Genomic DNA, 14,392 nt, shown 5'->3' on the forward strand with positions numbered 1-14,392 from the left:
GGAGGATAACTTGAGCTCAGGAGATCGAGACCAGCCTGGGCAATATAACAAAACCCTGTTGCTACAAAAAATAAAAAAATAAAAAAATTAGCCAGGCATCATGGCACACACACCTGTGGTCCCAGCTACTTGGAAGGCTGACGTGAAAGGATGGCTTGGGTCCAGGAGGTTGAGGCTGCAGTGAACCATGATTGTGCCACTACACTCAAGAAAAAAAAAAAATCCCCTTTACAATTCATAACTAAAGGAAATACGTCAATTAGATGGTTGGTCCACAGTCAGAGAACAGATTCTTTAAGAGACAAAAAGGTAAAAGAAAGAAATAGATAAGAGAAAAGAAGGCGTGGGAGGGGGGAAGAAAAGGGTGAAAGAAGGGTAGAAAGGGAAGAGGAAAATAAGAGAAAAAGGAGAGAGAACGAGGCAAGTTGGTGAGAGCTAGATAGATAACTGATAGTGTCTCCTATCTTGTACAAAGACAGAGGCCTGGAGAGGCTTCCTCTGATATGCCCTGGGTATGCACCAAAATAAACACCCAGCACGAGTAAGGTGTAGTTAGCAATGCAGTTCATTTTTATTAGTTATAAATAAAGTACAAAAAATCCACCAAAAGTGAATCTAAGCATTTACACAATTCCTAATGTCTCCGCCTTTTCATTGATGCACTATTGCTTTAATATTCATAATAAATATTCTTCTAGCTTTCTGCTATAAAATAGTCTATGTAGCAAAATGTTGCACAGCACAACAGAACAGAACAGCAGGAGGATTACAAAAAAGGACAATCAACACTGAGGATAATCCTTTCACTTACCAGTGGCAACCAAATTACCCCCTCAAGGGCTGGTGCGGCTGGCTCCATGGCTGAGAAATGAGCCGCATCCGAGGCCAGGAGTGGAGTGGGAGCAGAGGCTCAAAGGTGAGGGCACAGGCCAGCCAGGGCAAAGGGCCCCTTTCCTCTCTGACCCTGCAGAGCAGCATAAGGCATGCCCGTCCAGGAGCCCTGCCAAGGACGTGGTGTCTGCCAGGCCCAGCAGTGTGGTGGTCATGCTCCCTCCAGTGTGGTGGGGGACTCCATGGGCTGTCTCCAGGGAAAGCAAGGCTCCAGGCTGGAGGCAAAAGGGGAAGCTAGGCAGGAAGCCCAGAGGGGCATCCATCGCTCAGCTAGGGCAGAGTTGAGGCTTTGGGGACCATACACAGCCCGGTGCTCACACAGCCTCGCTGGGCAGTATGGCAAATCTCGGTCTCCACTTCCTCCCTCCACATCAGCACCTTCCCCATGGGGCCTTATCCCCACCAGGTAAAGGCAATGATGTAAAGAGGCAAGAAGGAGGATAAGCTGGGAAGGAGGGGAGGGAGAAGCAGCAGCAGAAAAGCAGACAGGCCAGGTCCCAGCTGACTCAGGGGGCTACTCTCAGTGGCGTGAACTCCCTCTCTCTCCTTTTGGCTCAGAGGTATCAGGCTCACAGCTGTGCCAGCCTTTGACGGTGGCTTCTCCACGTCCTCCCCCATTATTCCTCTACAGGGGCAGGGGGACTGGAGGCCCACTCCCAGTCCTCCATAGAAGCTCCTCCTGCCCACAGCCCCCAGGGAGCAAAGACAGAGGGAGACGGACAGAGGAAATGCTGGGAGCAGAGACCTTGATTCCAAAATCTATGTCCCAATCTGTTTTCCATGGGAAGTATCTCAACAATGAAGGCTCTGGGAGATGACAGGATGGGGGTGCCAGTCCCAAACCCATAGATTGGGGCTCCTTTCTGCCTACCCCATCCCTGTGTCTAACAAGACATGGATTTCAGCTCACTCTCCAAATGACTGCCCAAGCCTTGTGAAAGGGCATGTCCCATGCATGTTCACCTAACTCACCTCCCTGTCACCCACAGGATACCACATATAACAGGACAGAAACCCTCCCAGAAATCAACTCTGAGTAAGCTCAGATAAATTCTCAGCTCACTCTCTCTATTTTTCTCTTCCTTCTTCTCCTTTTCTCCTCCCAATCCTTTCTCTCTCTCTTTTTTTTTTTTTTTTTTTTTTTTTTGAGACCGAGTTTCACTCTTGTCACCCGGGCTGGAGTGTCCCGCCTTAGCCTCCCGAGTAGCTGGGATTACAGGCGCCCACCACCACACCCAGCTAATTTTTGCCTTTTTAGTAGAGACAGGGTTTCACCATGTTGGCCAGGCTGGTCTCAATCTCCTGACCTCAAGTGATCTGCCCACCTCAGCCTCACAAATTGCTGGGATTACAGGTGTGAGCCACCGCGCCCAGCCTTTTCTCCCTCTTTCTTCTCTCCTGAGAAGGTGAGACAGCACAGCACAGTGGTTTCCCACGGGATCTCTGTCATATTCTACTTGAATCCAAGGGACCCTAAAGATCTCCCAGTTCTCCTCACTCACCCCACCCAGAAAACTGAGACTCAGGGGCCAAGGGACTTGCTCAGGGTCACTGGGAAGTCTATCATGGAGCAGATCTGAAAACCTGAGCCTCTCAGCTCCCCAGTCCAGGGCTCGTTCTAAGAAACCAGGCTTTTTGGCTCTCTGATATTCCTCTTGTAAGGTCTGGAGGACTCCAATTCTGGAGTTGGAGGCCAGGTGGAGAGAGTGACCCCTATGCCCCAAGACTTTCCTCAGAGGATAGCGGCTGGGTGGGCTGAGGTTGTGGGAGGAGCGAGGGAGTAGGAAAGGCAGGTTCATGCTGGAGAGGTGGGGTTGTGGGGAGAGGGGGGTGCCAAGGATAGCAAGTGAAAGGATTACCCCAGTCTGCTGACAAGTGCAAATTATATTTATATATGTGCTAAATACAGTCACTATATTGGAGTTTTTCACTAGATCACAGCATACAGAATCAAAGGTTTGCATTTCGTATGGAATGTATCCAAAGAGGCCAGCACCACGGTAGGACAGCTTGCAATCACACACCCTGATAGTTTGGACGAAATAAAGTTTGCAGAATTTTATTTAAATTTTTTTTTGTATTCGTAGTTGTTTGTCATCGTACCAATGCATGCAAAGCATTCCACTCCCAGAAACAACGCCAAAATGAGGTAATAGGAGTAATAAAAAAAATTAGTATCCTTTCTAAATAAATAAATTATAATTAAAAATGCAAAACAACTATAAAAATAATTAAATAAGAACCCACGATATCTACAAGTTAGTCATAAATTATGATTGTTAAATATAAGGCATTTAAACTCACAAAACCCTGTAAACTAGCAACGTGCCATGTTTTTTGTTTTTTGTATTTTTTTTTCATTTTTGTTTTTCTATCAGCTGAAATCGCTCTAGCATTTGCTCTACGCGCGCAGGAGATGAAACACAAGGGGGCCTGACGGACGTTGCTACAGCCCCACGCAGGGAGTGTTTGTCCCACCGGCAGGCGGGGGGCTTAGGGGATTTCTTTAGGAAAAAAAGAAAAAAAGTCTGGTGCTTTTTTCTTCACCATTGAAAAAACTGTGCTTGTTCGTTAGGCGTAAAGAGTTAAGAATACTTGCACGGAGGCTGGGAACATTTGCAGAAGAGGAGCTTGAGTCCTGCCACAGGTGGTGGCCAAGGGCGACAGGGGGCCGAAGGGGGTCCTGGCCAGGTGGAGGGGCAGCCCCTGCTCACCCTCTGCTTGCACCCAGCCAGGCTTGTGGTGTTGGGTTGATTGATTGGCATCCTCGGTGGACCCGCGGCGGCACAGCTGCAGCAGCGGCTAGGACGCCCAACTTAAACCCTGGGGCTGCTCTCACCCCAGAAGGCACTCATGCGTCTCAGTCAAGAAAGGGTCTGAGTCCCTTGAGTTGAGCAGGAGGAGGACTTACCAGTGGTCTCCCCTCCTGGAGGTGGTGGATGTGAGATGCTGAGGCCTGACCCTGCCTCATCTCCACTCTTCCCAGACTCCCTGACCAGTGCCAGGAGCAGAAGCACAGACCCCAGCCCTCTCTTCTCCCCCAAACAGCTGCCAGGCTAAAGAAGTGGGAGCTGCAGGGTTCTGAGTGCCCCATCACCTCCTGTCCCCACCTGCAGTGGACAAGGTCCCCAGAGATGGGAAGAAGCGGGGGCTTCAGGGTCTAACCCCAAAGTAAGCAGCTTCCCTCTTACTTCTGGTGGTCCCCTCCCCAGTCCCTAATATTAGCCTGGGGCAGAGAATTGGGAGGGGGAGGGGACCAGGGCCCACTGTCTCACTCAGTATGTGTGCCCCCAGCCCAGTCTGAAACAGAGTGTGTGCCCACAGAAAGTCCTTTTCAACAGTTGGGTGGGCACACAGCTCTGCCACCTTGAAGAAGATGCGTTGATGTTAGGGAGGATCACAAAGTGTGAGTGTCAGAAGAAAATTAGCAAGCATCCAATCCAACCTCCTTAGGTTGTAACTGAGGAAACTGAGGCCCAGAGAGACAAAGGGAAGTTTCTAGTGTTGCCCACTTTGTCAGTGAAGAGCCTAGACTGGAACCTGGGACACCAGCTCTAGTTCTATCCTGGCCTCTCCATTGACTCCCTCCCACTTGCCAGCCTTTCAGGCCAGTCTCAGCAGAAAGAATGAAATACTGAGATTAAGAGGGGAATGACCTTCCTAGACCACCCTAGCTACCTCCAGGCCAAAGCCATCTTCCGATGAATTCTTGGTTTTCACCCAGCCATTGGAGAGGATGGGGCAGAATTCTCAACTTCCTGTGGCTATCAGTAACTAGCTTTCCCCCAAAATCCTGACTCAGATGTACTTTCCCCACTGGTGGGATCTCCAGCCTTCAGCTCTGGAGACATTTTCATGCACTGGAGCTACTGAGTTGGACACTGTGATGCTCATTGCTGCTAACACTGAATCAGGTTATTCACCATTTTGGCAGCATTGGATGTGTCTCATCTCCTCAGCTAGATTGCGAGCTCCTCAAAGCTACTGTCTCTCCCAGCGCCTGCACCAGTAGGCACTCAATAAAGATTTTATAGAACACCAAGATATTAGTGCTGGGAGAAACCTCCTACCAGGAGCCACTTCCCCAACTCTCTCCCTGCAGGTGGCCAGAGCAGCCATTCCCGCATGAACCTATCGTGCTAGAAGCTCTTCCTCAAGCTAAGATCTGCCCGCCTGTTACTTTTACCCATTGGTACTGGTTTTACCCTTGTAGCAGCAATATAGACTCAAATTTCCTTCACTGTATGGAATTTCTTCAAATACGTGACAAGTATCCTGTCCCCCTCACCCGGGTCTTACTGATATGAGGGCATTGAGACTGGGTTAGGGATGGAGGTGAGGGGGAGACTTAGAGAGCAGTGCAAATGGGGGAACGGTGCGGGGTGGGGCACAAAGGAAGGTGGCAGAATTCCAGCTAATCTGGTGTCTTCCACATAGGGAGAAAGAAAGTTGGGTTTGGATTGGAATTTGGTGGATTTTCCCATCTCCATTCTTCTGTCCTCTTATCTCTCTGCTCCCTTTGGGGTTCAGGAAAATTGTGAGGTGGTGCAGAAAGACACACTGTATCAGGTCTGTGTCTCCCAGTACCCCCCTCCCGACACCCCACGAGCTTCTCAGAAGAGAGCATAGAACACACTGAACAGAGAATACGAATCCTCACAACATCTAGGTGAGGTAGCAGGACCAGAAATGGGTTTGCACTGTTATCTCTCCCCACTCAAAGGAGAAGGAAACTGAGGCACAGAGAAAGAAAGGGACTTGCCCAAGATTATCAAAGAGTCGGAGAAGGAGCCAGAGACCAGGGACATGGGGCCTCCCAAACCAAGTTGAGGGGCCTCCCAAACCCAGCTGATGTGGCCTCAGAGTCAGGGCCATCTCTGAGGGACTGTATCAGAACTGGAGACATCCCAGGGGATGCTCAGCTTCCTCCCCAAGGTCCGCGGTATTGACCTCAGCCCTGAGTGCTGTCTGAGAGCACTGTGGCCAAGACAAAGCGGCCATCACCTATGCTGTCTTATCCGCATCATCTGGTTAATTTTTTGCATAGGGAGGCAGTGGCTATGTTGCCTCTTTGTGACAGGCAAGAGCACAACCTAAAGGAAGGAGTTGGAGTGAGCATGGGCCTCTCCACTCCCAGTAACACAGCGAGAAGCTGTAGCTGAGGGCTGAGCCCTCCCTGGTTTAGTGTGGAACTGGGTGGGGGTTATAACTGGGGTCATGCAGTTGAGCCCTGGGCCTGGGGAGCCCCGCCTAGCTGAACTCTCCCTTCACCTACTGGAGCTCTGCTGCCTTCCCTCACCTCGGCTGAACCCTCAGAGGCTGGAATAAGACCCCATCAGCTCCTTTTCCAGCTCTCCCTCTCCCAGACTCCCTTCCACACTCCGTGCACTGTAAACATGAGAAAAACAAAAGCCAAGGTAAAAACAAAAACAAAAACGAAACGAGAACCCCCCTCCCGCCTCCCAAATTGGGTGAAAAACAAAATCCTTTTTCACCCTAAACAGAATTTGGCTTTTTTTTCTTCTACCTTTGATTCCTTTTTCCTTTTCTCTCATAAAGACGGGAAGATTGGGGCTGTCGTTGGTTCGGTCAGGCACCAAAACAAGAAACTCAATGAGAAATATTTGGTGCGAATTCGGTAATAGCGACATGTCCACCACAAGATGACTAGAGCACCACACACAACATTTTTCTTAAGCTAACATGCTCTGGCTGCCATCCACAGAAATAGCTAGAGACCCCTACATGGTTCCTACATGGTCGAGAGGTATATATACAATCCTTCAGAGGACAGGATTGAGGGGCCCGTCTGTCAGCTAGTGCCTTCAGGATCCCACCTGGGTTCTCCGCATCCTGGGCCCCTCCTTCCCGCCCTTGCGCTGGGCACGGCCAGCTCCCTCTCTCCTGCTCAGCTGGGCGGATGGGGACAGTCACCATTCTGGAGAGGTGGGTCCTCCCCCACCCCCTCCTCTCCCTCGACACCGATACCACCAACTCCTCTTTCCACAAAATGTGCTTGCAGGCTTTTCCTCTACGTCAAATGGCTCAGAAGGCAAAGTTTGGCTGCAAGGGCTATGGCCGTGGGGGGACCTGGTGAAGGAAATGGGGTGTCCACTGGCTAATTCCTCCCTCAGCTGTCGGCTCCCAGTTGTGTCTCAATGTCCACTCGGCAGATGGGGCATTTCTTGCTCATGGCGAGCCACTGGTCCACGCACAGTTGGTGAAAGAGATGCATACAGGGTAGGCGTCTGGAAGAGAGGAGGGAGAGTCAGGGGCCCTGCAGGAGCTGAGGGACACTGGGCAGACCAGGAGACACACACCTAGGACCCCTGGGAACTGCCCGGCTATGGAGGGAGGCTATGGCTGAGATGGGAAACCATGAAGCCTCCGCCAGAAAGCGCTTTCAGATGAGCCTGAAACAAAGCCACAATTTTGTCTCAGACTCATTCAGACAGAACATCACACTGTTCTCTTACACTTTTCATCCTCGCGTCCATACCCGGTCATCACACATCTAGAACATTTCATACCCTACCTTCCCAGGGCAACCATGAAGCACATTATAGCACACTTGGCACACACGTGCACAAGCAAACAAGCACCCCAACTCCCAGACACACGGCGCAGTGATTGGTCACCAATACCTGTAAGAGAGGGGAAAGGGAATCAAAATGGCGGTCTCCTACCTCACATCTTCTCCATCTTCCAGCATAGACAGACAAATTGTGCATTTCTCATCTGTGTCTGACTCCTCCCCCTCATCCTTCTTGCCCTTGCCATCCTGGGGTCTTCGCTATGAGAAGCAGAGAGAGGAGTATTCATTACCTGGGCAGACTCACCTGGTGGCTGTTGGCTTTCACCCACAGGCTGCTTTTCCCCTGGGAGTCAGGTTTTTTAAAGTTTGTTTTTGTTTTTGAAACGGATTCTTGCTGTGTTGCCCAGGCTGGAGTGCAACAGCATGATCTTGGCTCACTGCAACTTCCACCTCCTGGGTTCAAGCGATTCTCCCACCTCAGCCTCCCAAGTAGCTGGGATTACAGGCACCTGCCATCATGCCTGGCTAATTTTTGTATTTTTGTAGAGACAGGGTTTCACCATGTTGGTCAGGTCTTGAATTCCTGAGCTCAGGTGGTCTGCCTGCCTTGGCCTTCCAAAGTGCTGGGATTACAGGTGTGAGCCACCATGCCTGGCCATAAAGTTCTTTTTTTTTTTTTTTTTTGAGACGGAGTCTCACTCTGCCGCCCAGGCTGGAGTGCAGTGGCGCAATCTCGGCTCACTGCAAGCTCCGCCTCACGGGTTCACGCCATTCTCCTGCCTCAGCCTCCCGAGTAGCTGGGACTACAGGAGCCCGCCACCTCGCCTGGCTAATTTTTTTGTATTTTTAGTAGAGACGGGGTTTCACCGTTTTAGCCAGGGTGGTCTCGATCTCCTGACCTTGTGATCCGCCCACCTCGGCCTCCCAAAGTGCTGGGATTACAGGCGTGAGCCACTGCCCCCGGCCAAAGTTCTTAAGTAATACCCAGAACTCCTTCCCGCCTACTCTTCTGCAGCAAGGGGAGTAGGAAGAGGTCAAGTGGACATCATTTTTGCTGTCCCAGGCACTTTCTAGGGATACAGAGCTTAGAAAGAAATTGAGTTCCTAACGAATCGATCCTTTGCAAAGCTATGACTGTGCAGTTTCCCTTTTCTGGTCCCTTCACACCATCCACTCCCCCTCAACACCCTTTACAACCTAGATTCCTGCCTTCAGGTTTCTCCCTCCACTTTCAGGCCCAGCAGGCTTCATTTATTCTTTCAGTCAACCACTGTTGACTCATGTATTCACTGATAACTACTTGAAGACATCAACTCTTACAAACTGTAGCCATTTTTATAAACTATTTATATTGTGGGATTTATCAAGTTCACTTAAGATAGGCACTATCGTAAAGCAATCATGAAACACTGTTTATACTTGTTGACTTCCCTTGTACTGTTTTTAATTTTATGCTAATTATTTGAAAATAGTTTACCATTATGCAGAAGCCATATGTAGAATCATTATGTAGTTTACCATTATGTAAAGTCTCAAGTTCAGATGGCATGGACTCATGGCTTACCCTTCTTTAAGTACCGCCCCATACTTGGTCACTTACAAAGCGTATTAGTACTTGGTAAATATTTTGGGAAGAAGAAATCTAATCAGTGAGTGAAATCAGCCCACTTTTCATGTTCACATCTTCCCACTGTGCCATGAAACAGTCTAACAATAACCATAAGAGGAAAATTACCCATTCGGTCCCTCTCCAGAGGCAGGCCGACTTCAAGGTCATTTTGCAAAGAGAAAAATCTGAAGAGTCACAAGATGGAGACGACCCAGAGAATGACTGCGGGGCAAGGCCCAGATGCCAAGTCTCCCTTCTCTGGCCCCTGGTCCTAAACTCTGGAGATCCTGAGTCTGATTTAGTCTGGGGAATACTGTAACCTCACTGGAACACACAAGAAAATCTATTTGTTCTGCTCTCTGCCTCGCTGTGCCCTATATACTCCACTGCAAACCCTGCTAGGCTTCTGTAATAAGTTTTCCCTTATCTAGAATCCAGAAAATCAGAATTACACCCATAGTTCCGTATAATTGTCGTGGCTTTTGAGTATGAATAGAGTCATGATGATCTGCCTGCTTAAGAGTCCAGCTGTGTTTGCTGGAAGAGTGGCCTTCATTTAGCTGGCCCTGCTAGAAAAGGGAGGTCCAATAAAACGTATTGGTAAGAGTCACCTATTTGTCTACTTTCTATTATTTTTTGCCATCATTATTCATGATTTTCCTTTTATAGTTAGTAATTTTAGCTTAATATTACCCTGTCTTGCTGTCTAATCTATATATCTTCTCATGTCATTAACCTTCTCTTTAACTTTTTTTTTTTTTTTTTTTTTTTTTGAGACGGCCTTGCACTCTTGCCCAGGCTGGAGTGCAATGGTGTAATCACGGCTCACTGCAGGCTTGACCTCCCAGGCTCAAGCAATCCTCCCACCTCAGCCTCCTTAGTGGTTGAGACTACAGGTGCACACCATCATGACTGCTAATTTTTCTTTTTATTGTAGAGACAAAATCTCTCTGTGATGGCCAGGCTGGTCTCAAACTCCTGGGCTCAATCTATCCTCCTGCCACAGCCTCCCAAAGTGCATGAGCCAGTGCGCCCAGCCCCCTTTTAACTATGATATTATTGATGTTAATTTTATGTGTCGCTTTCATGTCTCTTTCTAGTTCTTATTCTTTGCATATTTTTCTATTTTGACTCAGTATTTTCTATATTTTTATTCTTACATCATTATTTTAAAGTATATTTTTATTATATATAATTACACTCTCAATTTAAATTTTTAAAGTGTTTTTTCTTCTTTATTGTCTTTTTCACTTGTGTATAATTTTTAAGGGTTTCTTTCCACATTTTATTTGGTTCCTAACTTTTGTCATTTCTTATTTTTAATTCATTTTTTTCTTTTTAATAATATTTTTATTCCCTTCTTTTCATTCTCCTTTTTACCTGAGCCCTTTATCTACTTGATTCAGTCCATTTCCCCTTTTCATTCTTAGCATTGGTTCTCTTCACAATTTCCTTGTGCCTGTTGAAGTGACAGCAGGTGAGGTGTGCATCCTTGGTAGGAGTAAAAACCCCCTGGTCCGGGACACAGGTGCTGCTCCTGGACTCAAATACAACACTCATTTCCTTCTATGTTCTTCTCCAATAGCTTAAAACTCTCTCTCTCTCCAGAGAATGATCATTTTCCCCATGTAGATGACATCCTTATTTACTGAAATGCTGCCATTTCCTCTATTAGCACACTAGCCAAGGTCTGATACATGGTAGGTACCCAATAACTGCAGTCAAAATCATTTATGAATAAATCCAGTGCCTTGAGAGGAGCTGCCTATACTGATTCATGGTCTTTGACATTGACACCACTAGCACATGGGCTAGGGGAAAGCCTAGGAGAAAGCATCAAGGTAGCAGCAGCTTACCATTCCTGGGCACTTAGTAGGTACCAGGCACTGTGCCAAGCTGTTCAGGTGCATCATCCCATTGAATCCCCACAGCACCCTGTGTGGTAGCTACTAATGAGATTACTCCCATTTCACATTTTTAAAGGGGGAAGTGGACAGGGAGGGGCCAGAAAAGCCAAGTAAGTTGTCCAAAGTAACGGAGCTATAAGGGGTAGAATGGAGAGTCAAAATTGGCTCTAACTCTAAGAGTGCTCTCAACCAATGCACCCTAGGGTCTCAGGATGGTCTCTGGCTTGACCATGATGAGGACAGTCCTGCTCTAAGATTCTTAACATTTGTCAAGCTTTTAATTTCCCCTGGGAAGGATGAAGGTTTTAAAAATGTATTAATATTTATTTATTTATTTTTATTTATAATAAATGTTATTTTGTAGAGCAGTTCTAGTTTACATAAAATTAAGCAAAAACAGACTGGGCACGGTGGCTCATGCCTGTAATCTCAACACTTTTGGAGGCCAAGGCAGGTAGATCACTTAAGGTTAGGAGTTCAAGACCAGCCTGGGCGACACGGTGAAATCGCGTCTCTACTAAAAATATAAAAATTAGCCAGGTGTAGTGGCACATGCTTGTAATCCCAGCTACTTGGGAGGCTGACGTGAGAGAACTGCTTGAACCCAGGAGGCAGAGTTTGCAGTAAGTCAAGATCGTGCCACTGCACTTCAGCCTGGGCAACAGAGCAAGACTCTGTCTCAAAAAAATAAAAATAATAAGCAAAAAGTACAGTGTTTTCCCATATACCCTATACTCCCAACACACACAGTTTCTATTATTAACATCTTGCATTAGTGTGGCACCCTTGTTATGATCGATGAACCAGTATCAATAGACTATTAACTGAGGTTCATTAGTTTACATTAGGGTTTGCTCTGTGTTGTACCATCCTATCAGTTTTGACAAATGCATAATGTCATGTATCCACTGTTAGAGTATGATACCAAATACTTTCACTGCCCTGAGACTCCCCTATGCTCTACCCATTCATTCCTCCCTCCCCCACCACTGGCAACCACTGATCTTTTTATTGTCTCCATAGTTTTCCCTTTTCCAGAATGTTATATATTTGGAAACATACAGTACACAGCCTTTTTGGGCTAACTACTTTTACTTAAGAATTCCTCAGTGCATTTCTGGTTCCAGCATGTCTTTTCATGGCTCAATAGCTTATACTTTTTCTTTTTTTGATACAGGGTCTTGCTCTGTTGTCCAGGCTAGAATGCAGTGGTGCAATCATAGCTCACTGCAGCCTTGAACTCCTGTGCTCAAGTAATTCTCTTGCCTCAGCCTCCCAAGTAACTAGGACTACAAGTTCATACCACCAGCCCAGTTAACTTTTTAAAATTTTCGTAGAGATGAAGTCTCACTATTTTGCTCAGGTTGGTCTTAAATTCCTGGCTTGAAGTGATCCTTCATCCTTAGCCTTCCAAAGCACTGAGATTACAGGTGTGAGTCACTGTGCCTAGTCCTTATTTCTTTTTATTGCAGAATAATATTCCATTATCTGGATGTGCCACTGTATGTTTATCTATCTTTCACCTATTGAAGGACATCTTGGTTGCTTCCAAAATTTTTCATTTATTTTAATTTAAAAAAATTTAAACTCAGGTTTCTGAGCTTTAATCATGTCCTAGATTCTTAGTTCTTAACCCTGGAGATTCTACCTCTATGGACTAAGGATAAAACCTGTGACTCTGTGGCTTTAAAAGCTCCCCAGGTGATTCTGACACTCAGTCAGATTTGAAAACCTCTGCTTGGAAGCCTTAGTTTCTCATTTGTTCACATGTGAGATTGGACATGGAATTATCTTCTAAGACAAATATTAGCCTTCTGTGCAGGTATTCCCTTGGCCCATCTCATTTAGAGACAAGTATTTATGTGCCTGACACCTATAAATGTATACATGTGTAATATACCCAATGGCAAGTCCACATGCACACACGCATACCCAGGTCTCCTCCTTTACTGAGAGGCCTCCCATCTTCCCTCCTGGCCACACCCGGCACAAAAAAGTAACATGACCCTGGGAGGTTATCACAGCTTTAGAACATCTAACCAGAGCAAAGGTTTCTAGATTCTGGACTGCATCCCTCTGTGAACAACCAGATCAGAGTCAATTAGACAACACCCCTGTCCCATTCCCTGACTATGCAGGCTGGCCTGCTGGCAGACCCACCTTCTTATACTTGTGGGGGAAGGTGAACCTCTCAATGGTGTTCTGTACAGCTCCCCGAGTCACATTACCCAACCTGTCCTCGAGCTGCAGCAGCTCCTGGAAAGAGAAAAATGTGCACATGTGTGCTCAGCATGTATAAATGCCCACATGCACACAGGATATGGATTGGGGAGCTGGAAGACATGAGCAGGAAGCATTCACATAGCTATCAGGAAGAACTCATCTGATGCTGAAAGACTGCAATATCTCTACTGGTTTTCCCTTCTTCTCTCTCTTACTCTTAACCCTGAAGCTTCCTGACACCCATACCCTACTCACCAGCAGAGGTGGGGAGGGAAAAGGGATGATAAACAATAATGGCATCTCCACCAGCCCAGTTGGTACCAGACAGAGCAACATACCTCATAGCTCTCCCGTACGGCGGAGGTGTGTCTGCTGGGATTTAGTCCCTGGAGAGCAAGGAAGTGAAGCTGAGGATAAGGGTAGTTTCGGATTTCATGGACGACCTGTTGGGGAGAAAATGCCTTGGATAGAGCGAGGATTCAAGGTTTCTCCATAAGCCCAGCATGCAACTTCTCTGCCTGTAACCCACTCAGTACACCCTGAGATGCTGTGGGCAGAAGTATTGTCTTTCCTGCTCTTACGTCCCTTTTCTCTCACCAAGAACCAAGCTTTGCCTGGACAAGCCCCAGAAGTAATAACAGAATTAATAAAGTGACAACTAACCTTCATGGCAGGCACTATTCTAAGCACTTTACATGACTAATTGAATTATCTCACCTAATCTATAATGTGGGTGCTATTACTATCCCCATTTTATTGATGGGGTAAATGAGGTACAATAGATTTTGTAATTGGCTCAAGTTATGCAACCAAGGGACAGAACCAGGATTTCAAACCCAGGCAGTTGGGTGGCAGAGTCCATTCCCTTCACCTTTTGTTTTAGTTCATTCTCACGCTGCTATGAAGAAATACCCAAGAATGGGTAATTTACAAAGAAAGGAGGTTTAATTGACTCACAGTTCCACATGGTTGGAGGGCCTCAGGAAACCTACAGTCATGGTGGAAAGCACCTCTTCACAGGGCAGCAGGAGACAGAATGAGGGCCAAGCGAATGGGGAGGTCCCTTATAAAACCGTCAGATCTCATGAGAGCTCACTCACTATCACGAGAAAAGCATGTAGGAAACTGCCCCCACATGATTCATTTATCTCCACCTGGTCCTGCCCTTGACATGTGGGGATTATTACAATTCAAGGTGAGATTTGGGCGGGGATACAGAGCCAAACC

The 14,392-nt window shown here is 47.1% G+C and overlaps 1 protein-coding gene across 3 annotated transcripts in view; it reads right to left on the bottom strand.

Moving 5' to 3' along the window:
• Positions 1 to 547: 547 nt before the first annotated feature.
• The window catches only part of ARK2C (arkadia (RNF111) C-terminal like ring finger ubiquitin ligase 2C), a 128,416-nt gene continuing 114,571 nt past the window's right edge, over positions 548 to 14,392 (bottom strand). For all 3 annotated transcript variants that reach the window (XM_011772296.2, XM_011772305.3, XM_011772314.3), the window contains exons 5-8: positions 13,504 to 13,608; positions 13,103 to 13,198; positions 7,578 to 7,684; positions 548 to 7,139 (exon numbers count right to left, since the gene is read on the bottom strand). In XM_011772296.2, the coding sequence (XP_011770598.1) occupies positions 7,022 to 7,139; positions 7,578 to 7,684; positions 13,103 to 13,198; positions 13,504 to 13,608 (426 nt within the window). In that variant the 3' untranslated portion in view covers positions 548 to 7,021. The remainder of the gene's footprint in view (positions 7,140 to 7,577; positions 7,685 to 13,102; positions 13,199 to 13,503; positions 13,609 to 14,392) is intronic.

The sequence above is a fragment of the Macaca nemestrina genome, chromosome 19, assembly GCF_043159975.1.
Source record: "Macaca nemestrina isolate mMacNem1 chromosome 19, mMacNem.hap1, whole genome shotgun sequence".
Lineage (NCBI taxonomy): Eukaryota > Metazoa > Chordata > Mammalia > Primates > Cercopithecidae > Macaca > Macaca nemestrina.